This window comes from Cylas formicarius, unplaced genomic scaffold, assembly GCF_029955315.1.
Source record: "Cylas formicarius isolate icCylForm1 unplaced genomic scaffold, icCylForm1.1 PGA_scaffold_3__17_contigs__length_32017465, whole genome shotgun sequence".
NCBI lineage: Eukaryota > Metazoa > Arthropoda > Insecta > Coleoptera > Brentidae > Cylas > Cylas formicarius.
The window spans coordinates 17,503,459-17,530,459 of NW_026844326.1; the positions used below are offsets into that span (position 1 = coordinate 17,503,459).

Below are 27,001 nucleotides of genomic sequence, written 5' to 3' on the forward strand. Positions count from 1 at the left end.
ATTTATATTACCTTGGAACGATGGGTTACGAAATCTGGAAGATAAGGGCAAAATTTAGTTAAATGGCAAGTAATCTATAATAATCGTACCAATGGGGATTTTTACTGTAATTACTACCTCGAATTTTATTTTATTGTTTTAATACAAGAAACAGATCCAAAGTGTAGCTGGTTACAATATGTTGCTATAATAGTCAGAAATAGAGCTGTATATATGTACACACTCCTAGGTGTCAATTAAAACAAATAATGTGAATAGGACAAGGAGTAATTTTTATAGTTTATTTCATGACTGACAATTCAAATAAAGATATTTAGACAAATATAAAGAAAATTATATTTTTCACATCTTGCTTTATAGCAACTGCAGCGTAATTTTATATAGAATGTAGATTAAAGAGAAATGAACATATAAATACTGAAAGGTAGAAATCAGGACCCGAAACCTAAACTGAAGAGTTCTACCTAAAATAGTTAATCTTGTCTCGGCAATTAGATTTTTTAATCCCGAATATTAAAAATAAAATCAATTTCTCATCAGTTCGTGGTATCTGTAAGACGCAAAACTTTTAATCGTTACTTAAAATAAGTGGGGAGGGCTCGCGAAAATTCCCAAAATAGATATCATAAATGTCGAAAATTCCCCGATTTAATTAGAGCAAAACAGGGTGTACCCGTTTATTTGTAGCAGAAACTTAACGGTCGATATAAATCAACAAGAATACTTCACACATAGGACAACAAATGATTAATGTTCGGGATACAATAATATAAACATATAGCTTTCTATTTATCTCCCATTTAGAGCTCCCTGTTTAAACAATGTACATATACGAAAGACTATAAATTTTTCCTTATTAATTGGTATTTGAGATATTTTCGCATTAACTTAGATACATTCGTTATTTAAAGGTGACTTGATCGTATAATTGCCTTGGAGATTACAAAGTGATAAATTTTATTCCTAACCGATTTCACAATACCTATTGGATATTTATCCAGAAATATCTAACAGCAATGGCTCCTATGCAAACAAATAGACAACAGATTGAGTGCAACTGATTGTGCAACCCATTTTTGCCAATTCGTGGAACGGCGTTTTCATTTTCAGATAATTCTACATTGATATAGCGGACCCTCCCCGTTTTTGAAGTCACTGTACGAGATAACCACAACGCAAAAAGTAATCGACTACACGATCGAAATGGTAAGGAAGTTGTTTGATTTTCAGATCTAATATATGTTTAGTTAGTGAATTTAGGTTGAAACTGAAGTAGGAAACATAATTTTAAACATGTAAATGCCAATTGTTTAACTTAACGGTATGCAAAACAATAGAATAATCTTTGAATATATAATGTAACAAGTTTTATGAACGACGAGTTTAATTTTAAGTTCAATAAAACCGTCAAGAAGTTGATCAACCTGTTGCATACTTATGCTTAATACCGCTTTAGTCACGAGTTTCATTTAGCACGAGTCGAGCGAGTGTTTAATAAGCGAGTGACTGAAGAAGTTTATCAACTATACTATTTCTACGAGAATTAGTTAGTGGGTATAATTTTGAAGGAATGATAGAAAGCATGTATACTATTAGTAATTCAGATTAAAGTTCGGTCTATCGAAAATAACAATTGATATGATTTTTTATTTCAACATTATAGTTTTTTTAAGTCAAAAGCAAGAATTTGTGTTCCTTAATACGGTATATATGTAGTTGACAGTTACTTCCTTATTCTTATTTTAAGAGCAAAATGGAATGTGGATCCTATTAAAATAATTACAATAATTTTTATAATTGATGTTTTAAAGCTCAAAATTTTGAATTCGATCTTAGTTTTGGTTTGTTTTTTAAATCACTTTAAAATTATTTTAGAAAATTTATTTTTAGAAAGAAAAAGATTTAGAAAATACAAAACTTAATATTCGGACCATTGTATAGTTTCCAAGCATTTAAATGTGTACTTTCTTTTAAACATTGTTTTTGTTAAACACTTTAAAATATATTAAGTGTGAACTTTGCAAAAAATATATAAAACCAACCTAAAGTATCGCAGAAACGAATGAACTTAATTATGAAAGCCTTATACAAATTTACCTTTGAATTCTAATTAGAATTAGAACATATAGGAAGTTCTGTTTAATTGAAACAATTAAACCATTTTAAAAATAAAAAGCTAAATATTCGGACCACTCTCTATTTTCTAAAAAACATTGCTGATGTAACGATGTAACAACAATACTTGATAATTTTTAAAAATTAGAAATTTTGAAAATATAAAATGAAATAAATTGATAAATATAAACTTAACCAATAAACTGCCTCTCCTGTGAATTAAACGTTAAACAAATCAAAAATTATAAATGATATTATTTTTTTAGGACAAGCATTTAAAAAGATGAATTTCAAACTTTTACGTCTTTGCACCAGTCATTGTTTGACATTATAGACATAATGTCGGCTTCACTATCCCGAGGCACTTCGAATGTTTCCGGTATTTTAATAGTGATGTAACATGTCACTCAGTGAATATATACATGTGAATAAATGCATTCATTAAATATTGATGGTTAAAACAGGATAATATGCCAACATGCTAAGTTATTCGTTTATTACGCTCGTATCAAATCAAAGTGGCAGTTATTATTGCTTAATGGTTGAATGTTAAAGAGTTTTAAAGTTACATATCATTTTTCGTTTGTATTTTTCAATAAAAATACAGTGACAGTATTCAAACTCTTGACTGGAACCTTAGGCACTGTACTAACACACAATAACGCGTTTTACCACAAACCGAAACTCAAGTTTACGTACTCGACGCGTGTTTTGTCAACCAAGTTAGCATCTTCGGGAGAAGATTAAAACTAAACTTAATATCTATCTATCTATATCTTATATAATTGAAGAGGTAATCACTCCGACAAAGCTTTGCATGAGTCAAAATATTTTTCTATATAATAGCAACTATTATCAACAACAAAATGGCACGGCCATGGGAAATTGTTTATCTCCTTTCCTGGCTGAACTTTTCGTGCATCATTTTGAACATAATGCTAAAGAAAATTTCGAGTACTTTCCTAGGATATGGTATAGATACGTCGACGATGTTTTCGCGGTTTTTGATACAACTTCCATGGATTTAAACGACTTTGTTTCAAATTTGAATAATTACTTCCCATCTATTAAATTCACATATGAAATACAAAGTAACATGCAGTTGCCTTTTTTGGACGTTCTCGTTATCAAAAACAGTGAAAATCATATAGTTTTTGACATTTATCGGAAAGACACTAGTACTTTAAGATACATAACTAATGATTCTAACCATGCTTTTCAACATAAAATGGCAAGCTTTAATTTTCTAATCCATAGACTTGTCACATTTCCTATAAATCAAGAAAGGTTTGAGGTGGAAAGAAGCCTTATAAAAAAGGTGGCTAGAATCAATGGCTATGAAGATAGTTTTATCGATAAATTAATTAGGAAATTTAGATTTAAAAACAAACTTCAAAAATCAACGACTTTTCAAGCTGATAAGGAAAATTTAAAAGTAGTCTCAATTCCTTTCTCTCCCCAATATACAAGTGGAATTGACAGAGTCTTCAAGGCCGCAGGTCTTCGAAGTGTCTATCAGTACAGATCAAAATTAAAAAATCTCTTGGGTAATCCCAAGGATAAACTAGATACCCTGAAAAGTTGGGAATTTATGAAATATGTTGTAACGATTGTGACAAGTCATATGTAGGGCAAACCAAAAGATCAATTAATATTAGATTCAAGAAACATTTAGCTCATTTAAAATTTGCTAGATTAGAAAAATCAAGTGTAGCCGAACATATGTTCAACAATAATCATAAGGTAGATATTAGTAATTTAAAATTAGTTAAACATGTAAATAATGGTAGAAAATTAGATGCCTACGAAAGCTTAGAAATTGTTAAGAGAGGGAATAAGGCACTGAACAAGGACAGAGGTCCAATCCCATTTATCCCATTATACGCGCTGATTGGTTGCGTGAACAGTGCGTAATTTCCCCTCCCACTTCCCGATGTGTATATATATATAGAGAACATTTGTTCTATTAAGTTTAGTTTTAATCTTCTCCTGAAGATGCCAAATTGGTTGGCGAAACGCGCGTCGAGTACGTAAACTTGAGTTTCGGTTTGTGGTAAAACGCGTTATTGTGTGTTAGTGACAGTATTACATGGGTCTTAATTTAAAAGTCTTTTGTAATTAAGAAACGTTCTAAAAATATCTTAAAATTCTGAGTGTTTCGTATTTTTGCTTTAACTGGGGAAAATACTAGCGGAAATATGAATTTGTCTTCGTCATCATATTCAAATGTGCGCATCGAGAAAAAAAGGCTCAAAAAAATTACATTTCAACCTTTAAATTTCAAACGAGCATATCGTATGGCACTCGACTATTAATAATTGTAAAGACGTTTGAAATGAATCCAGCATTTTCCTCTAAGTAATAATAAGCTTAACATAATGTGTAATATTTGCTTCATTTGTCCACAAAAACTTTTAAGCTTTTAAATGTCACGACTTGACTGAAGTTTGCTTTTATTTTCAGACTATGCTACCCAAAGCACTTATCTTCCTGTTTTGGTTAGTACCACTCACCTTGGCTGACGGCGTCTGCGATTTTGATACCGTGGGTGCCATCGGATTTGTCACCTGCAAGAGTTTGAATCAAGCCGATGATTACCTGTATCAGATGTACAAAATCAAACCCGAATTTGATAAGGCTTCTTTAACTGATATCTATATATTCATATCAAATTCAAACTTTCAAGAAGTAAACGAATGGTTTGTGGAGCCTTTTCTGGACATATCTACCAAAATTTCTTCGCTAAGCTTGTATAACTGCTTTGTGCAAAGGATATCTTCAGATGCTTGGAGTGTACTTTCCGATCTAACTTTTCTGAGTCTAAGTAAAAACTCCATAAAAGCATATCCCTTTCTTCAAAATTTAAAAAAGCTTCGAAATCTGGACTTCTCGGAGAATGGACTAGGAGATTTAGATGTCGCAAATTTGTTCAGTAACATAACTTCTAGCACAATGACTAATGTTGATTTGAGTTTCAACGCCATTAAAAATTTGGATTTCTCATGGTCCCGATTTGCGAATTTGGAATTAGATTTAACTTACAATTCGATCGAGAGATTTGATTACAGTAACGTTGGTGTTAAGAAGGCTAAACTCAGTTTTAATCCGATCAACGAAATACTTTTTCCTCCAGGCGATTTGCTTGATTACTTAGAACTAGCTGAAACGAGAGTAAAATCTATTAGAAGTACCAATGATGCGGCCACTGGTACAATCTCGGTTAATTCTTTATACGCAAGTAACCTTGATATTGATTTGGACTTGTCTATACTCAGCAACGTTACCGGAATTCAAAATTTAATTTTGAAAGATAACAAAATCTCAAGTTTGGATAGCGATATAATTTTAAAATCCTTGTCCTCCGGGTCTACTCTCGATTTATCGAATACTAGCCTGAGTAGTTTTTCGAATGGGTTCTTCAACGGTACAAATAAATTAAACGTCTTAAATTTAACATATAACTCTATAAAACAAATTCCCGCGAACTTGTTCAATAAATCACAGATTGGCACCTTAGATTTGTCCAACTCTCAAATTTCCCAAATCGAATCCGAGGCGTTTTCGAATCTCGTTATTCGCACTACTTTAAATCTTTCTGGAAACAAACTTGAGAGTGTAGAGAACATATTCGGAGAGATCACAATACAAGGGACGCTAGATCTGTCTTCGAATCCGATAACTAAAATCACGGATACAACATTTCAAGGTATTACTGGGCTAACAGAACTAAATATGATCAACACCAGTATCTCTACTATATACGATAAAAGCTTCTCCAGTTTACCGACTTTAAAATCCCTCTACATTACTATCCAAGGCACGTTCAACAGCAAAGGTATCGAGAATCACTTCTTGAAGAGATTGGGTCTACTCTACTCAACTATTACAAAGTTGGAGAAAGAAAACTTCAAAGGACTGTACACTTTGCAGGAACTTTTCTTCAATAATTCAGAAATTAAAGAAGTGGATAACTCATGCTTGGACGGCCTCTTTGCCTTAACTGATTTGGATGCAAAGACTCTTCTGAAATACTCAAGAACCATTCCAATAGGAATTTTCAAAGATTTGAAATCGCTCGTCAAATTGGATTTATCTAATATGACCTGGACCACTATATCGTACGAAGTAATGAAAGGCCTGATAAGATTGGAGGTTTTAGATCTAGCCAGAAACAACATCAGCGAAATATCGGAAAATTCTTTTCAAGATTTAACAAGTTTGTCGATATTGTATTTGTCTGGAAATCAGCTGGGAAGCATATCTTCTCAAATTTTTCAGAAACTATGGAAATTGGAGGAATTGTATATCGATAGCAATGTTCTGACGACTTTGCCGGTGGATTTATTCCAGAATACGAGCTTGAAGTACTTGAATCTAAGCTCAAATCTACTTATGTCGCTAGAGCCGGGAATATTTTCCAATCTGGACAAACTTACGACACTAGATTTATCCAAAAATCGATTTGTGACTATCCAGAGCGAAGTCTTTAAACCGCTGGTCTCGTTGGATACTTTGAATTTAGAAAACAATCTGTTGCACAGTCTTTCGTATTTCGGAAATGTTTTCAACTACACGAGCTTGCTAGATACTATTTCGCCCAGAACAATACAGCTTAATGGAAATCCCTGGGAATGTAAATCGTTGGGATTCATGCTGAATTATCTAGGATATAGAAATGTCGAATTCAAATACCCCGCCAGCGCGCTCTATAATACCGACAACATCGTTGGAATCAATTGCTCGCCTGAAGAGGATATGAACGAACTCACTGAAGTACTTCAGTTAACAATACTATAAAAACACGTTAGTGGCCCTAGGGATAATATTGTTAAAATTATTTATTATCAATTTTTGGAATCAAACAAATGTTTTAACTTGAAATAAAAATTTTAATGAGCGTAGACATTTTTATTATTTAGCACGCTACAAAACAATGTTAAGGTTTGACCTTTTTGAAGATCAAATCCGATCTACAGTTAGGGAGGTAGTTTCCAAAGTTTACCAAGAGGCTTATATTAATTTCCGTAATATCTATAAACGTAAAGACATTCTGAACTTTAAGTTAAAAAGAAACTCTCTGTGAACTCTGTGAAGAACTAGTTGTGAGTCATCTAAACTACTGCAATTTTGTCTAAGTAGTCTCCTTGGATGGTTTGACTAAAAATATATTACAAAAAGTACATTAAAGTGTGTGATTTATTTATAACGAGATGACGTAAGTCATAAGCTGCACGTTCAAATGGTTTTTATAATATCGAGTAGAAAAGAATTACCATTTTGCTTGTTTCTTCATAAATTACGTATTGAAAAAATGAGTTGTAGAAATTGTATTTCCCTTTAAGTCATCAAGATAAAATACCCAAAATTGAAGACGATGACTAAAAACAGCTTCTCGTATACATCCATATAACGTCAGATTAGCCAACAAGAGAAAGAATATCTCCTGTTGTGCTTTTATATTCTATTTTAAAAAACATCTTCGACGGAACACTATCTTTCTTTATCATTATGTGTCTTTTATGGTTTGTTTTATATTTTTGTAATGTATGCATATATTACATGCTCTGTTAAGTTAACAGCTCAGCTTTATTTATTTAGATAATAGTATATTATGTAACAAGTGCGGTAAACGGCATTTGACTCAAGAGTTTATTTGACACGAGCGAAGTGCAGCGGAGCAAGTTTTTAATAAACGAGTGAGTTAAAAAGTTTACCGAACGTGTTGCATACTATACTTTTTCTACGACCGTTAGTTTTTGGGTACATTTTCGCAAAAAAAGAATACATTCACTGACATGACGGTCAGAATTGACAAACGTCAAAATTCAAAGCGTGGGAAATATCTCCGAAAACATCCGATTGCTCCCAAATCCGTAAGGTAAAATCCCGGAAATGTCCGAAGTGGCTCGGAATCATGGGAACCGAAACTAACGTGGTAAAGTACGGTAGTAGAAAAACATATTTATTGATGCTAGTAATCACATTTAAACAGGTCGGGAAGCAATGAATATCAAATTTAATATATATAATTTTATACTCCTATATTTAAAATTAGATAAACAATTAAAACATACATAAAAGAATAAAACATTAAAAATCATTAAGAAAATCAGACATCTGCATTTAAATAGTATATTATGCAACAAGTGTTCAATAAACGAGTGACTTATTTTAAAGTAAATTATGACCTAAAAGTCCAATCAACCAATAAATGGAACAAGCAACTCCTCTTAGATCCCAAATAATATTTTTTCATCGCTTAGGAATTGAATAAGAGTGGTAATTAGACGTAGGTTATTCAACTCCTTCTTTTTGGGCGAATTTTGCAAAGCATAAATCATTTTGGAGTAATTTCTGGACCCTGAGGCGATTAAAATTTAAGTCTCTGAGGGCACTATATTTAAAAATGGTGGCCAGATCAATATCTAATCTAGTTACGAACAACTTAATGTTTAACTAGTAGAGATATTATATTCGAATAATTCTTAAGTGGAAATTCCAATAAATGTTACGGTGGAAATTTGAGTCAGCATTGTGTAGAAACCTAATTATCACGATGAATTGCTTTAAAAATGAACATACAAAACGGATATCGGTATTAGGGCGGCATCAATATCGGCGTATTGAAGATGCTCATAGACTGTAATTGTTTAACTGAATTAAAAGTACTATTAACGAGTTTTCAAGTCTTTAATTACGGACGTCAAACAAAGAGAATGTTCAAATTCAATTTTATGTTTCATATGTTCCTAATGACGCATCCAACCAACAAAACTGTTCTAATTCGTTATTATCCAAGGTACTCGCACGAATCGAAGGTTTCTTTTATTTGGAATATGATAAAATAACATCGATAAGTATTCGTGTGAAGACCCACCTTAGTACGTGATACCGTAAAAGCAACGTTTTTAAATCGTGACAAATCGCGGAGATAAGGTGTTATCAGTAGAAGCAACCAACAAGCATTTAGTTTTGGTTAGTTTAACGTTGATATCTACCAATACGATTTTATTCCAAAAATATACATTACGCGTTAATATAAGTCTACGAGAAAAAATGACAAAAATTGTGTATTTTTGTGGAGCTTTTGTGGCATTGACACTACTAAACCCAGGTATGAGGGCCAGATAATCGTGCTTCAAATATTTAATATAATAAAATATACAAATATACCTATAGAAAATATGGGACAATTCTATACTGAACGGCTTCTCGTGCAGACGACTTTCAATTTGGTTGCAGACACAAATTCTGTTAATTCTAAATCATAACACTAATACCACAATATCAGTTGATTAGCAATGCTTAAGATGAGTTGCACGCATTATTTTAGTTCTTTTAAATCATATAACAAAGTCAGTTTATTTTAGAAAATTCTTATAATAAAAGAATTTTAAATAAGTAAAATTATTCCCGATACTAATTCAGTAAATTAATTTTTTTTTAATCGAACTTTGAAACTGAGATTTTTGAAAAGTCGCGATTAGTCTACTACTATTATTGTCATTTTTTTTTTTCAAAGAAACTTGTAACAATTTGAGGCTTTCCATCCACATAATCACAGCAGTTAGTGTGACATTTTTGTTTGAAACTTGGTAAACAGGGTCCATACAAATGGGCAGTCATTTGTAGAAAAAACAGCATAATCAAATAAGGAAAATTTGCTTTTGCTTTTTTAAACAGTGAAACTAGATACAATCAGTTTTTTAAATATAACAATTAATTTGACCAACGCTGTATATTGTTTCAAAAGAATTACATTGATTGAGAGTAGACAAAATCATATTATCAGAAATTCCGTTTTTTTTATTTTGTACAAAAAAGCTGGAAAAAATAATGGTTTCAATTTAAATTTTAGTTCATGGACTTGAGTGCTTCGAATGTGTAGCTGAATCCGGACAGGGATCGCCATGTGAATCGAAACCTGATAATTCAACCCGTCAAGAATGCGCAATAGGACTGTCGTGTCTAAAATTCATTCAACGGAGTGAGTATGACACGTATATTTTGAAAAGAAGAAGTTCTACGATGAATGAGAAAAATGTAGTAGTCATATATTATTTTCTAAGAAATATAAGTAGGTGTAGGTGTGTATTCATCTAAAAATATTTACATATAAAAAGTAATTCTCTTCTTCTTTTAAATAAGAAATGATGAAAACACAAACACCTATTTAGATAGTCCAACACAGTGGCGATTTCGCCTTAATTTTACATAATTTTATGTTTTCCGAAGATTTGATTTGATTTGGTGATTCGACGATAGGTCAGAGTCAACTGTTGCCAAACCAGAAAACTTTTAAGATCTCAGATTCTTTTTTAAATTTAAAATTGTTTTTGGTACAATAATTTCCTATTTTTACATTTAACCAATTACTGTACCCAGTTCATCCACATTCCCGACTGATATTAATGGTCAATATTATGCACACTCTACGGACATACACCAAATAATTCTCTAAACAATAACTAACCACAACTAAACTATGGTTAACTGTATCCTGAATTATGTCCCAAAAATTCAAACAGAAAATTATCTACTGGTATTGGCCACGACTGCCAGTAATAGCATTAATTAGTTTGAATTTGTTGTTCCACTTCTTAATTTTAGATTGCCTGCATATTACCGCACTCGCAAGTGTTCTAGTTTAGTTTAGTTTTTCATAAATTCCATAAATTCTATTTCGTATTCTATTTCGTATTTTCTCGTGCTACCAAATGGTGTACATTTTTCTCTTTTTAGTGATATTTCGCGATTACTACTAGTAGTTTGATGAAATGTGAAATTCAACCACCTTACAACCGGTCTTTTTTTTTACAGTCGGCGATCAAACCACAATATACCGTCGATGCTCGCCCTACAATTTTTGCGAAGTCCAGAAATCCGTGGCGAACGGATTAAACGAAGCAAACGCAACCAGTAGTTCGTCCGTCGATCAAATGGTCATTAAAGCCTGCGAAATATGTAACAGCACCTTGTGCAATTCTGTGTCGCTGCCATCCGTGAACTGGTGTTACGTATCCATATTTGTGACACTAGTGCACTTATCGGGCAGTTTAATTTATTGATTTGTATTTTTTATTGTATTGTATTTTTTTTAAGAATTGTTTGTATTTCGTCGTTTATTGTCGAGCAACAAAATGGACAGTCTGTACATATATTTTGTACGTGATGAAAGTATGTTAAGCACACATTTCATCTAAATAAAGTAATTTTTTAACATATTTGTGGTACCAACTCTTCATAATCAATGAAGCAGGCAAATATGTCCTTGCGCTGCGCTCGGTATTTTTACAGCAACGGTAAAGGAGAACAGGGCTTGCCAAGTCCAAAATTCGTACCTGAAGCCAAACTGCCTCTGATTAAAGTGGAGCTCACATTTAGCTCTTGTCCTGGCATGTAAGGTCTTTAGCAGGTGGCTTATGATACTAATTTGTCTGTAATCTTCACACTTTTTTGGATTTTTTGCCCGATTTTGTTGAAATTTTTAAAGATAAACCGCCAATTTTGCTTTAAGGTTTCCCCATGCGACTGACATTTTTCAATTTTTGTTTTTTAATTTGAATAAGCAGCTAAAAGTACAACTTTTTGAACTAAGTTTTTTCTCATATCTTGCTTCGTTTTCGAGCAACAAAATAAAAACCATGAAAATTTACAAAACATATTTTTATGAAGATTTATTTCTTGAACCTTTTGATTACAATAAACCTAATTCTATAAATTTTCGCACAAGCGGTTTTTTTTTAATGATTGTATCTTGGAACGGAGCCACGTATATGCGAACTTTTTTTTGGATGGTGAATCTCCAGCTGAGCATTGTCGCATGTTTATTGAAACACACTGTATACGTAAACAACTTATATTTGAAATTCAAATTTGGAAGTTCTCTTTATTGGTTCCCAAGGGCTTTTAATCGGACTCCCAAAATGACTCACTCTATATTCCGCAAGTTCTGATTCGCTGGAATTTTTTTGCCATTTTTTTATATCATTTTATTACGGTACGTTTACAAATAACGAACAAATTGATTTAGGCACAATCGTAAACAAGCTCGAGTAAATTTACTCTTGTTGCTACACAAGCAACATTGACACATACCTCGTCACACTGTGCCAGCGCCCCAAATATTGCAGCAACATCAGCGAAATGGTCGAAATTCAGGTGGTGCGCTATGTAATATTTTCGCTGCTTCTGTCCCTAGGTATTTCATTTAATTTAAATCTCTGCGAATTGTCTTCGACAAGATATTAAGTAACGCTGATTTTCAGGACACACTTTGGAGTGCTACACGTGCAGCGGTCAACTCGGTATACCAAATATGGTTAGCGATTGCGAACAATTTTCACGGCATGATGATCACAAAAAGTCAATATGTCTGCCTGGAGAACAAGTTTGCGCCAAATATATAGTACACCGTAAGTAACTAAAACAATGTCATCTTGTTCACCTTCTGGACCATTAATTGGTACTAATATTTTGCAAAATTTGAAAAAATCTTTTGTCGGAACCAAAAATCCTTGACAGTCAAATTACGCCGTTTATTGTGTGTGATTTTTGTCTTTACTAAGAAATTACTATCTATTATTTTGCATTTACTAGCTTTTCGTCTTCATTGGTTTTTTCTTCCATGGTGTTTTATGGTAGCAGGTACTTGAAACCTCTCATAATATCACCAAGATGCTGACGTTTCACCACTCATTATGTTGGTTTCTTCAGAAGTTTCAGTTGAGGCCCGCAGAAAACAACAGGATGATTGGCGAAATGTCAGCAAGTAGGATTTATAAATAACAGACGCAAGAACAATACAGAAGATTTGTAAATAGTATTAAGTACTTCTTCTCATTTTCCTATTTTATTTAGAAGCTTCACATTTGATACTCCTTGATTTAAAAAGCTACTTTGTAATGAAATTGGTAAAGTGGTAAAAGCGGCTATTTGGTATTGCTGAAATCTAATATAACCAAATGAACCAGTTGAAAATGGTTTCGGAATAACAAAACTTGTAGCATTGAACTCAGGTGGCTTTTACTTGATGAAAAGCCATTTATCAAAATAAATAAGAACTAACGGTGTTGTCGAAACAATTGTCATGTCAAAATATATAATTTCGTGAAAATCTGGACTTTTAGTTCTTTTTTATTTTGAAAACTTGTAGCCTTATTAACTTAAATCTACATTTTTGATGAGTTTTTGTATCATCGGCCTTTCTGAAATCTTTTGCTTAGATAGATCCATGAATCCGTAATTTTACAACTGGAATAATTTAAATGCTATGTTCTAATCTAGATGATGGAATGAGGTGGGTTCACCGATCATGTAAGCCATTTGACATTTGCACGGTCCTTAAAAATGTCTACAACAACGGAAGAGATCAGCTGATCGAATGCACCACGTGCTCTGATAGAAATTTGTGCAACTCGGCCGACATTTTGTATCGATATTTGTATATTTATATGACGCTTATAGCATTAATATTGGTGCAAAATATGTAAAAATAAATCTTTTTAGTATCGTGTTCATATAATGTATTTTCCTCTTCTAATTTGCATCCCTCTGTGTCACCAGGTGAGTCACTTTATGTCAATGTCCATAGGAAAAGGAGGTTAGGAAACAAAGTTACGGGAAACTGGTCCCGTGTTATTAATTATCATTTTCGTATGGAGTATTTTGCGAAATAAGGAAAGATTCTCAGTAATGTTTGGTCTCTCATTCCTACGAATAATGACTATTTAATTCAATCCATCCAATTTGCAGCCTATTGGATGTAAGCACTAGCAGTCCATTATATGGGAACATTGAATTTAAGCGGCAGAAGTTAAGTAGTTAAGCAGCGTTGCCTCTGATTTTCTGTGTTCAAATTGCAATAGTAGGAATTTCTTTTTTTTTTTGGTAAAATATGGAGCTTTTATATAGCTACACATAGAATCGATCTGCGTTGTAAGTGCTCGTAGATATTTTATTATGACCTCATTTCAAGTAGCATAATACTTCAAACTGATTTGACCGGTCTGTTCATTCGTTCACGCTCGGCTGTTATTTTCCAATATTTGCCAGTATTTAGTACCGATAATGCTGATCAACAAGTCAAACTTTTCCTCCATAATTCTCGAACACACGCCAGTTTTATTTGAAAGCGAAAAGTCTTAGGCAATAGCAAAATAAAAAAAATAATTTTTCAAAACTGCTGGAACTTCAATGCTGAGCATCTATACTCTGTAATAAACTGTATTTATAAAAATCAATACTACACCGCAAGGTTACTAATATACAAATATTTATTTAAGTGACTATATGGTATAATAAAATCATAAAAGTCGTACTAGCATGCCTAACCCTAGTGCTAGAGTTACACAAATGGAACTAATGTCTTTTGCAGAATTGCACAGATCTGAACTACAAGTGGTGCAAGTGTGCTGTCCGGGTAATATTTCATTTCTACTTCTCAACTGGTTGAATATGTCTTCACAGGTGGCACCGTATTTTAACGCCTGACATCCTCTAGTGATATGGTTGATGGTGGGCGTGCCGGGTATGACGGCTAAAACATAAAACCGTTGTATTGAAATATGAGTTGCATTCGATATAAAGTTCACTTTGATAGTGATATGCTGCGCACACAGACGGTCCAATACAATGAACTCTGCGCATCTGCGTCTCATCCCCACTCAAGCAAGGACTCGAATCTCCGGGCCCCAATCTCGCAATACATTCGTAGCATCGTATGGAATTCCCTGCAATGTAAATTAAAAATTCAGACCACTTTTCACATACAAGAGAAGCAATTCTCGATGAAAAATTATTAATATTCCTTTTAGGGGACAGTGAGTTATAAGGTACTATTACGTAATGTCAAAAACAGAGCGAAAAATAGCTAATATAAAAATATGGCTAAGTAAATCGGCTCTATATAACGACAGACCAAAAACAATCACAGACACCTCAAAACCATCGTCAAAGTTATGCTTTCCTCTTACATTAAATTTCGTTAAAGAGGCTTTTTTGTGCTCGCTACTGTATAATATGCTATTAATAAAGTATCACTGTAAACAGATTCGTGAATAAGTGTCGTTTATCAAAATTGATGCATGATAATATAAAATCTGAGTTAAATTACAAAAAAATACACTATAAACACGATTTTTTAAAGCAAGTTTATAAAACTTGATGAATATTATGTCCAGTCACGTATTATTGTGAGAGAAAACCGTTGAAATTTAATCTAGGAAAAGCAAAGCCATCTGACAGAAGTAAATTCTGCATCAGAATAGTCTGACAGCAATATAGAGGATGCCGCTTTTTAAAAAACGAAGTTTTCCAGCTGTGAAAGTGAGATAATTTATTCCAATGTGAATTTTAATATTCACGATATCTAAGAAACTATTGGAAATAACCTAAAATTTTATACCAGAATTGTATTAAAAATTTATATTAAAAATTTAAAATAACAGAAATTTATGCTGTGAGAGACTTATGAAGACGCCCTGTATAATAGCAATTATTTTCATTCCATGCAGCGCTTACACAGAAACAATATTTGTAATTCAGATTGAGATTAAAATTATTTTCCTGCTAAGCAATTGTACGGAATATCAATAAAATATAAGGTGCAGTCTAAGGAAAAAACAGAATACGAAGTACCTATATCTGTCGCACTTAGAAAAACCAAGGTACAAACAATAGATCCTATACTAGCTGCTCCCATAATGCAATGTCAAAAGCTCACACAATGCACATGCCACTCGAGGAACTGACACTTTTCAATACGATCGGATCGGCAATATAACAACCACAAAAACATAGTAAACATACACCAGAAACTGCTGACCTAGTTTGGCTTCGGTTTTCAAACCCCATAAAATATGTCGTCCGAATTGTAAAATTCGTCATTCACAGTTTACCGGAGATCATTTCTCATATACAGCTCGTCGTCATTCTATAAGAGAAGGAAGGCACAGCGTTTCGAGATAACAATTTTGCCGCGAAAGAGTGAAAAAATTATCATATTTTCCTATAATGTCATCTCTAAAAATAAAAGATTTTATCGTAATCGCAGCGATATATTTTGTTTTTTTTTTTTTGACAGAAACTGACTGAAATAATCAATAATCAATTTTGACATATTTAAAAAGTCCACTCGGTAGATCCTACCGAAAATTTACTTGCCACTTTGAATAACGGCTCATAAAAATGTTGCTCATAATAAACAAAATAGGAAATTGCCAAGGTTTTACTAAGAGCAATATATACGAATACGATACGAAACATGATAAGATGACCTACTAAAAAACAAAGTGTTTTTGGTGTAGAAGTTTTGTTGGCAGAGCTTTTTTCTATTAACGGCAATTCGTAAAAATATAAAAAAGAATATCTTTAACAAAATGTATGTAACTTGTTTGATAATAAAATTACGATGTGAATCCTTAAATTTGTATCGTAAACCTCTTAACTTTTAAGTGCGGTTACACATTTTTAATAAAAATATCGTTTCACAGATTTAACACACGAAATTTGAAGCAGTCATTTTTCTAACGACGAATTTATAAAAATGTAATATATAGACATACCACTGGTGTTTACTAAAATAAATATGTATTTCATATTCTTTCTAACGCAAATATGATGTCCTTACACGTTATCGATTCCGTTGGAGATTATGAAAATGTAGTCAACATATTGTGTTAGAAGATCTATTTAATTATAGCATGCGCTTCAGACCATATTCGCTATCACAGGAGGAGGGAAACATTGAGATCTGGGATGTCTAAGCATGTTTGGTCGAATCAACACAGACCACTTCGTTGGAAGAAGTACAAATTTAAAACAGTTGTTTTGATAGCAAATAGACTACGTGGTTGGAAAGAAAATGACTAAATATTACTTATTACTTAAGTGCAGAAAAATTCAGACTCTTATACCGACAATATACCGAAAATACGGGACAAACATCTGAGGAACAAAATAAATAGTTTCATAGCAGTATCGAGAAAAAAGATTATTGTCGAAGGACAGAGATATTTGTTTTAAGAATTGAAAGGTGAATAAATCCGTTATCAATAAGTGGTTTAATCTTAAATCTATCGCGTATAAATAGAGAATCTTTAGGCTTAAGCATACTCAGCAAAATGTTTTACCTTTCGATTATTAGCGTTTCCTTAGGCGTTTTAATCATTGGTAAGATTTTTTTTTTTCGTTTAAATATAAATCTTCAATATTGTCGGCAATGGTTATTAATTTCGTAGGTAGTACGGCCCAAAATGAGAAGCTCAAATGTTATTCCTGCAATCCTTCCCTTAACAAAGCCGATTGTGATACACCTGGGAATAGCAGTTTGAAGTTAACCAGCTGTAGCGAGCAACCACTTAATCAGGGATACGAATTTGTGTGCCTGGCGGGATTCTTAAATTTTTCAAGTGAGAAAAACATATATTCTAATGAGACTTGATCTTCAATTGAGTTTTCCATAATATGAACAACTATTTTAAGTAAATAACATTTTTACTATAAATTTAAATTGACATCATAGATATTCATTTTTACTACCATTTTGGATATCCGTGCTATCAACATAATAGCTTTTTGATTGCTGAAAAATCCACAATGAAATTAGTTGGAACCAATTTACGTAGTTGCCCTGACATTTTGTGAGTTTTTGCTCAATTGTCAATTGTGAGAAATATTTAATGGTACTCTTGAATTCGAATGCAGTGGCGTCTTTGGATAAATTGGATAAACGCCTTAGTCACGAGTTCAATTTAGAGCGAGCGAAGCTAGCCGTGAAATTTTTTAATACATTTATACCCTTGTTCTAGTACTTTTTAAAAGCATGAAAGTTCTAAAAACTATAGTTTGGGGTTAAAATATTTTGAATTTTGTTTGAATTTATTCTTAGAAGACCCTTCCTTTAAGGAAATGCTCCATTGTTTGTTTTTTTTATTGGGAATTGTCAAAAGGCCGAATTCATTACGGTATTTTATATTGCTATTTGAACATTCGATTTTTTACATGCGCTCTGTGGTCATTTGTTAATTCAAGAATTTAGTTTTGTTTGTTTTCTACGGTTAGGTGTGTTATTTCAGGCTCAAATATGCTGACAGGAGTGTACAGAACATGCGGACAAAAACCAACCAAATCCGACTTCTGTTCGGTATGGGAGAAATCACAAACCCAAGCTGTAACCGTGAAGTCTTGTAGAACTTGTACTAGCGATGGTTGCAACGCAGATTTGTTTAAAGCAGATGGGACTTTTGTTAATAGCCAAGGCTTAAATGTAGCCCAAGGGGTCGTCATTCTTCTATCAGCTAGTGTCCTGTGGGCTTTAACTTAGAATCTTCTTTTTAGTATATTTAGTATTTATTTTGTCACATATTTTTAATTTTGAATAAACCAGAACCACCCACTTCCAATTTGTTTTTTTGTAATATAATACCTAGGTATTGTACGACCAAAAATATAGGTCATTTTAAGTATTTTACCGCATCCCAACAGATATTTATTCTGCATTCAGTAGGTCTTGCCTGAGATGGACCCCAACGAATATTTGTAGAAACAACCTCAACAAAAATTTTTTTGAATACTTACAATTTTATAAGAAATTCAGAGGGGGATGTAGGAGCAGCAATAAAAACAAGTGATAACGTAATAAATTGTTACTTTGTACTAATTTTTTTATGTATTTGTTTCAGGATTTGCTAAAGATTGAAAACATACTTATATCTCGCTCAGTAGTGTAGGTAGGTAGGTAGGTGTTCTATATGGGGCTGCGGTTTTGGAGTAATAAAGCAAAGTTAATGACGGGGTCGGTTGTAATAGCATTATAATTCTGGTGGAAGTATACTAAAATATGTTAATAAATATAACTTCCTGACATTTCGCCAATCATCCTTATTTTTATTAAATTATTTAATTCAATAATTAATTTAATTAAACTATGAGGATTTTTAAGAAACTTCCACAGGCTACTGTAACATTAACTGTAATACTGTAACCAACGCAGGAGGAAACGAGAATATTTGTAAATAGTATTACATATAGTATTGGTATTACATGGGAGTTTGTTTGAAAAAATAAAATATTATAAATTCATTTTTAAAATTAATTTATAAAATTAACATTTAATTTTAATTTAGAATGATAATATGTATGTCCTGTATTATTACAGGTTGACGACCACATCTCCAAATTCATATCTGCGTTTGGTATCGTTAATTCCACTTTTTCTTTCAATTTTGCGCCCGAGCATTAACAGTTTGATATTGCATTTTTTATTTCTAGAAATGTGACAAAGGTATGCTGTTTTCCTTTTCTTCGTCGTTTTCGCTTTACCCAAAATATATGTTACTTTCGGAAATACGGCACCTGCTTTAATCAATATTTTGAGATTTAGAATTTAAGGCTCACGGTAATAGTACGTACTAACAAAAAAAAGTTTTATTGATTGATTGATTTTAGAATGAGATACATCAATATCGATTATTGAAACTGGTCGATCTGGAGTACCTATTTTCAATTACACGAATGGATATGTTATAGTTGAACTGTTGATTTAATCTGGGTATAAACAGGCCAATTGTTTATTTATTTATATTTAATTAAAAAAAAATCAATGCTAACTATTAACAAGTAAATAGTTTAATTAAACATTGATAGACATATTCTTGATCTGGCGAACTTTTCCATTTGTCATTTATGTTTTTCGAGAGAATCGAAGTCATCTCGGGTTATAAATAATCTCGATATCAAATGATTAAGACGCCGGATGGTAAAAAAAATGTAAATAAATTTTATAACTAGCAGCCGTCGTTATCAGAATCCACGGGAAAATCATATCGCAACGTAGCGTCATACAAAATGTGGCTTGGTGTAGAAATAATTCTATTTGGAGTCTTTTCCGTAGGTAATACACACGAACGCAACATTTTGTTTAATACATTTTATTATTAGTTGCTAAAAATATAAATAAATGTTTCAGGATTAGGCCAACAATCGCCCAACACTACGCAACTGTCGTGTTTCCATTGCAACCCTCTCAATCAGAGTGCAGCCTGTGTGAATCCGATAAGCAATTTTTTAGGGGCAACCAATTGTACCACTTTATTGGCAGGAAATGCAACAGCGCACTGCTTTTCAGCTTATATAAATTATACTAGTGAGTTAAACTTTCCTGAGAACTTTAATGACAGTAAAGATTACGCTTGACCACTTCCAATGCGTGAGGGTTAAAATCAGGGCTGAATTAAACTTACTTTAAGTGTGATCCAAGTGCTAGATCCAAGTTTAGAATTGGACAATTTGGCGGCAGTGACTATAATGCCTTTCATTTAACAAGTTTCCTTTGTGTTTACTGTCTATTATAACAAATTATTGTAATATAAATAAAACATAATTTGCATGACCACACCAAGACAAGCGCTAAGTTATACTCATACAGAGCTAAGATGGGCAGATAATAAAATTTTAAAAGCCACCTTCTTAGTTTAATGGATTGTTTAACACAGAACAAATTTATTATATCTAACAGTTGGTATCATTCTTGTCGCTCATTCACATCAAGTAATCAAAAATACAGAAGTATCAGTATATTCGCTTTGTGTTAATTGATAATCGAACTAATATTGAAACATACTACACGATGACATAAAGTAACAAAAGAACGAATCACCTGACAACGGTACATACTGTGCACAGGGACAAAATTTCTATGAAACAAAATTTCTATGAAATTTTGGTCAAGGATTTGGTCAGCAACTTAGAACGATGACCCTTGTCAAATATCAAAAATACGACGCCATCATGCTCTTTCATTTAAATAAAGACCTCTATATTCTTATTTCTATAGCCAAATATCAGGTTTTGAACACGTTTATCTAAAAAAATGTTTTTTTAGCGGATATCATCATACAATTTTGTTTTAATTTGACTATAGTAAATAAGTTACTGATTCGGCTTCCTCGTCCAAAATTACGTAGGTGACTTTAAAACTGAAATGAGCTACTTAAAACAATGTCTTTGAAACGTAGACTCTCTTCCATCTCTCTCTATCTGTTACTTTTTCAGGGGGTATTTCGAAAATGTGCAATTTTTAAATGTTGCTATAACATTTTACGTAGGAATCAGATGTTATCAAGAGAGAAATCGATTGTCTTACTTACCTTTGTAGAGTTTTCTTTAAAAAAAATACAAATCTTGACCTTTCAACATGCAGGCTTTAGACGGTGATATAGATAACAAATATTGTTGGTAGTTGTAAAAATGATTTTAATGAAAATGTTACCGAATACGCGATTTCCCATGGACTTTTTGAAATTTATTTGATAAAGATTAAACTAAAGCCAAAATCACGATTTGGCAACTACCAGTCCGCTTTTTTTACGATTCTTATTTGCAGTTATTTTAAGTTCTTTTTAATGTGTTCATTACCCATGGTGTCCCTAAAAAACGTTTTAACCATTAAATTCGATATAAAAATTTGGGGAAGCGTTTTCAGTGTTTAGTTACAGCAATTCTTAAAAAACGCACATTTTCTGTGTTTCTGTGTTACTGTTGTTTATGAAAATCAGTCAATAAATTTGGCCCGCCCTGTACTTCGTTTTGTAATCGGCTGTTTTCAAGTAACTAAACTGACAATTTTAAGTCGATTTGGACAACAATTTTTGTACACTCTTTTTAGGTATAACGTACAGATCGGGCGTATACAGAAGCTGTACGAATGTTTCCAATTACTGCAACTGGCTCCAGCAGGAATCCATAAAGGAAAACGCCACATTCAATTGCGTAATGTGCAACTCTTCCGCTTGTAACTCTCACCTTATTAACACCTCTAGCGGCAAGTATCTTAAATGGAAACAAATGAAAAGAGTATAGCATGACAAATTTTAGTGGCCTATCCTCCCCCACAGGCGCCCAATCCAGAGCCGTCTCAACCGCCGAATTCGCCTGGAAATACCAGCCGCATGTATCTGTCCTGCTATTACTGCAACCCTGGAAGTCAAAAGTCGCAATGCGCTAGACCGTCGCTAAACAACGTCGCAATAGTTAATTGCGCTTCAGTAGCCCCAAGCCTTTATTCCAATATGACTTGCTACTCAGCATATGTGGATTACAATAGTGAGTATATAGAGCAACCTGTAAACTGTAACAAAACAACAAAAAAATAATTGAAATATGGAATTTATTTTATCCACTATCTCCATGATTTTGCAAATCTGAAACTCCATTTCTGTTTTAAATTTCAACCAGGTGGCACTTTATCTTCAATATTTTTTTCTAGGAAGACTGACCTTATTCACCATCCCCGTTTTTTTTGAAACTGCACTTTTTGAAAAGTTTATCAATAATTTTTTTACATGAAGGATCATTTTATCCAGTGTTTTCGTGCTTTTAGCAGAAGTGTTCAATATGTGCGATTTTTATTACACAGAATAAATTTTAACCACTGCTAAATGGTGTGCATAAAAGTAAACAAGAAATTCCGGTAATTTTTGATATTTTCCCAACCTATTGAGATAGTAATTTTAAAATATTGTATAGTTATTGGATATTTTTTAAATTTTCGCTTTGATTTTAAATCTCGCAGGGATCTTCAAGTAGAGTTTTGGTTTTAGTTTTCAAATATTCATTTTTTTTTTCATGGATGGCGGCTAATGTCGACCAATAAGTATATGAAATTAAAATTACTGACAGTCAAAAAAATCAGATAAACACCAACAAATATAAAATTTTGGAAACAAAAACAAAAACTAGTAAAGATATTCCAAATCACTTAAAGCTTTGAAAAATGAATATTTTTCTTTCAGAAGCTAGTGACGATATAAAACGTCACCCGAATTTGGCTTCTACTTTTAATACATAAAATTTAGTGGTATAGGTAAAATACGAAAAATAAATGGACGGAACAAGTGGAGCGTGTGATTTTCCGCCCTGTGTAAACGGTAAAATGACACAGTTTTGCTATCCAAAGTCTCAATATTTTCAGTATTTGTAATGCTGCAGAATTCTACCGCCACCTCAATCTCAATGTTCCCTGGTTTTCTTAAATAGATTTCCTTTATAAATGAGTGCAAGCATGTGTAAACTCTCCAGCTCTCGCATAGTTCTTTGCACTTTTAGCCCAATCTTCATTCGAGAGTCGCTTTCTTTAAATTCGACTACTATTAGCCACCATATTTTAGTAAAAACCATTGCCGTAACGGACAGATAATAGCATAGGCCTCCTAGTCACAATCAGAGGACAGCTTTAAATCGAACTTAAAGCACACATTACGGAGAATTTGTTTTTAGACCTACCTGGCAGATCAAGTGACACTGGCATATACAGAGGATGCGGAGTTGTACCAACATACGGAAGTTACTGCCAATGGTTGAATTCATATCTAAGCCCGGCCAGAGTAATATCCTGCAATAATTGTAGTAGCGGCACTTGTAACAACCACAGATTCTCCAGCTCCGGGAATATCACCGGAGGAGCGTCATCGATAACCGTCAGCGTTTTTGGAATGCTTCTAATCATTACTATGTTATTCGCATCCTAGTCAAAACGTTTTTGATTGCGTTGTACTTACCGTTCCACCAGTAGACGGTTTTTTATATTAAGTTATTTAGTTGACCGACATACTGGTACTCATAAAAATCCGTTTGTTAATAAAATTTTAGCAAATAACAGACTTTATGACGTCACTGTTTTCTACAGTAATAATTAATTTTTGATGTTTAGGTACCTTTGAAAATGTATATTAACAATATAGAATAACAAAAAGAACCGCTAAATATAGGTCTGTATAATATGCCTAGAAAAAGTAATGGGGACTTTCGTTATAACTGGAATATTAGCCTTGCAAATTACAATTAGAATTACTTTTATTTCCGTAGCACAATACAATGTGTGGAAAAAGTTAAAAAAAACAAAAGAATAACAACAACGATACTATATAACACGTAACTTATAATATATAAAGAGAAGTAAACAATATCTCGTTTCGACAAACGATCCTTAGAGATACTTTACTTCAATAGGCAATAGATTACAATTTTTTTATCCAAATTGAATCAGTAGATTTTTTTCCCCGGTCTAGATGAGTAAGAGAGGTCACTAAGGTTCCCGCAATGTTTTATATAAATCGGTGTTTGACGCAATTTTGTTGTTATTAGGATTGGAAACCCCATAGAATGAAATGTTAAAGGTGTGTGTGAAATTATAACGTTAGTAATTATTTACATCCTACAGGAATATAGACATTGAACAAAAATTCAGTACATTTATTGACATACCCATAAGCGAAATTTACTGTGCTTTTCCCCTCAAGAATAAAATACATAAAAATAACAAATTAAATATTGAATGGTATACCGACGAATTACGAGAGATGCGGGATCAGCTAAACTTTCTCCAGGATATCAAAAAGCAAAATCCTAAATTTTCCGATATCGAAAATATAATAAAATCTCATAGGGCTCCTTACAGTTCGAAAACAAAATTAAGTAAAAAGTCTGCTAACTGCTAACTCTTAACTCTCCAGCATAGGAGGTCATCAATAGGAAACGCAAGAATGGATGAAATATTTTTCAAACATAGCAAATAAATTAACTTCAAATTTTGCTCCTATTTACTATTCAACTGAGTCTATGAGGGCGCATACGGATTAGCGTTTTTCTTTCCGTGAAGTAGGAGACATCCTGACCAGTTTTAAGTGTAATGATAGTAAAGACATATATTATATAAATATTATCCAATTCATTAAAGACTTAATAATTATTCCATTGACTAAGCTGACGAACAGGTGTATATCCGAGGGTATTTTTCCCAATTCCTTGAAGTTGTCCAGAGTAACTCCAGTTTTCAAGAAGGGCGATGTAAATGATATAAATAATTATCGTTCAATATCTATCATCTCCACAATCTGTAAAATTATTGAAAAGATTCTATATTCTCAATTAGCAGCTTACTTCGAGGATAACCGTTTGTTGTGGTTTCGTGCTAACAAACTTAACCTCAATGAATCAAAAGCACAACAAATTATATTTTCTTTATTCGAGTCAACATTCAACAATCCATTACATGTGTCTGTGGGTTCTGCTTGATCCGAAATTGATGTTCGAGCAGCATATTATTGGTCTTTGTGAGAAGCTCTCCAGGGCGGTGTACTTGTTGCGCGGTTTGGTCGGAGAGGTCTCGCAAAGTATAGTCAGAATGCTATATTTTTCACTCTTCCAGGGATTATTTAGCTACGCAATTTTGGTTTGGGGTCACTCCTCACATACCGAAAGAGTTTTTTCGATACAGAGGCGAGCCATCAGGGCGATGACGCAGTTGAATTTTAGTGATGACGTAAGACCAAAGATCTCCAATTATTAACTGTTCCAAGTTATTATATCTGTTCGGCATTAAAGTATACTAAAAGCAACCAGGATCAATATCCCCTTCATATTAATGTTTGCCACCATCTCACCAGAAACAGAAATGATATGTTGATTAACTACTCAAGAATTGCAAAGACTAGAAATTATAAAAACTATTATGGACCTAAATTCTTCAATCTAGTGTCTCTAAGCATCAGAGAGCTGCTGGAGAGACAATTCTCTAATAAGGACAAATCACTGCTGCTGGATGGGGCTTATTACTCATTTGATGCCTTTTTTACCAATTTTAATAAGGGTTAGCGTTTTTTGTGTTATTTCGCGATGCCTTTGTAATTATACATATACTTAGATTTTGCTCAATGTTTTTGCTGACTTGTATAAAACTGTAGTTAACATCAATAAATTATTATTATTGTTATTATTATTTAAAAAAAAAAATAAACATAAGATTTTTTGGAGCACCTTGCATGGATTTTTTGGAAAATTAATGCTTACGTATCTTATCTGATAATGATTCGACGTAATTCCAAAACCGGATCCAAAGATTAAAGAAACCAGCCCATCTCGCATGGAACACGGCGTACAGTGGTCCGAAATGATGATTTTGATGATTTTTTTTTTTAAATACTCTTAAGATCCGTACTGATACAATGTTGAATTAATGGATATATAACCTCAAAAGTTGACGAAACTGACTTGTACAAGTTGGAATAAATTATAAATTATAAAAAAATGATCACGGTTTAATTTCGGATTGTTTAACTAAGGAAAAAGCTTTAAGAGATATTCAGCGGGTTGAAATATGAGTCCAATAACTTAGGGAAATTCAGTGCAGAAATGATATAAGCTAATATCACACTAAGATACCTAATACAGATGACCTAATTCAGATACTTCAAAAAATTACGAAGCTGTATGTTCTGCGATGATTTCGATAAGAAATTATAGCTTATCACAAAGCCCAAGTTGCGGCGATGTGATCAACATAATTTCAGAATTAAGGATTGAGAAAATTATTACCGAAAAATTTTCCTACCTCAATAAGACATACTTAGTCACTTAGTGGTGAACATTTTTTTCATAACGTATTATTCATTGCAACTTGTAATGGAAACTTGATTTGTCAGTTTCCTCAACTTTTGAGGTTATGAATCTTCAAATTCAACATTGTAGCAGTCCGAGCATCCAAGCTATTTAGTTTTACTAATTTAAGCAAGCATCTATCAAATTTGGGAGAAATGGCTAATAAAATAATTAGGTTTATTATATTTATTTTATTATTTATAGTTGTACCATTTGCAAATTATCTATAGGGATAGTGAATTGCTTTTTTGCCAAACTATTCAATTCAACCAGTACCAGTTTCGCATATAAGAACAATCATATCATAGCCATATTTAACAGTACTAAAATAGAACGCTATTCAGCAGATAGTAAATATTCGAATTCTTCCCGTGTAAAATGACGCAAGAATTGCACAGAAGCATTAAACATCTAATAAACTCCATTTGGACGGTGATACGAACATCAAACC

General features: G+C 32.8%; 5 protein-coding genes across 5 annotated transcripts; 4 read left to right on the forward strand and 1 right to left on the reverse strand.

Moving 5' to 3' along the window:
* Window positions 1–1,021: 1,021 nt before the first annotated feature.
* On the forward strand, window positions 1,022–11,300 carry LOC132700072 (toll-like receptor 3). The gene is made up of 5 exons (XM_060667190.1): window positions 1,022–1,206; window positions 4,579–6,900; window positions 9,037–9,229; window positions 9,974–10,102; window positions 10,936–11,300. Exons 1-5 carry the CDS (start codon window positions 1,204–1,206, stop codon window positions 11,181–11,183), a joined length of 2,895 nt encoding a protein of 964 aa, XP_060523173.1. The 5' UTR covers window positions 1,022–1,203; the 3' UTR covers window positions 11,184–11,300.
* An 868-nt stretch (window positions 11,301–12,168) lies between these two features.
* On the forward strand, window positions 12,169–13,622 carry LOC132700065 (uncharacterized). Its single transcript, XM_060667181.1, has 3 exons — window positions 12,169–12,316; window positions 12,384–12,530; window positions 13,402–13,622. The coding sequence occupies exons 1-3, from the start codon at window positions 12,262–12,264 to the stop codon at window positions 13,605–13,607; spliced, it is 408 nt and encodes a 135-aa protein (XP_060523164.1). The 5' UTR covers window positions 12,169–12,261; the 3' UTR covers window positions 13,608–13,622.
* Window positions 13,623–14,368: 746 nt separating this feature from the next.
* On the reverse strand, window positions 14,369–15,912 carry LOC132699905 (uncharacterized). The gene is made up of 3 exons (XM_060666885.1): window positions 15,754–15,912; window positions 14,709–14,846; window positions 14,369–14,653 (listed from the first exon to the last, which is right to left on the reverse strand). The coding sequence occupies exons 1-3, from the start codon at window positions 15,815–15,817 to the stop codon at window positions 14,421–14,423; spliced, it is 435 nt and encodes a 144-aa protein (XP_060522868.1). The 5' UTR covers window positions 15,818–15,912; the 3' UTR covers window positions 14,369–14,420.
* Window positions 15,913–17,207: 1,295 nt separating this feature from the next.
* Window positions 17,208–18,506, forward strand: LOC132699828 (uncharacterized). The gene is made up of 3 exons (XM_060666747.1): window positions 17,208–17,286; window positions 17,355–17,525; window positions 18,192–18,506. The coding sequence occupies exons 1-3, from the start codon at window positions 17,238–17,240 to the stop codon at window positions 18,437–18,439; spliced, it is 468 nt and encodes a 155-aa protein (XP_060522730.1). The 5' UTR covers window positions 17,208–17,237; the 3' UTR covers window positions 18,440–18,506.
* Window positions 18,507–19,922: 1,416 nt separating this feature from the next.
* Window positions 19,923–24,336, forward strand: LOC132699563 (uncharacterized). Its single transcript, XM_060666356.1, has 5 exons — window positions 19,923–20,008; window positions 20,084–20,260; window positions 21,782–21,937; window positions 21,991–22,218; window positions 23,392–24,336. The coding sequence occupies exons 1-5, from the start codon at window positions 19,963–19,965 to the stop codon at window positions 23,640–23,642; spliced, it is 858 nt and encodes a 285-aa protein (XP_060522339.1). The 5' UTR covers window positions 19,923–19,962; the 3' UTR covers window positions 23,643–24,336.
* The last annotated feature ends 2,665 nt before the right edge of the window (window positions 24,337–27,001 follow it).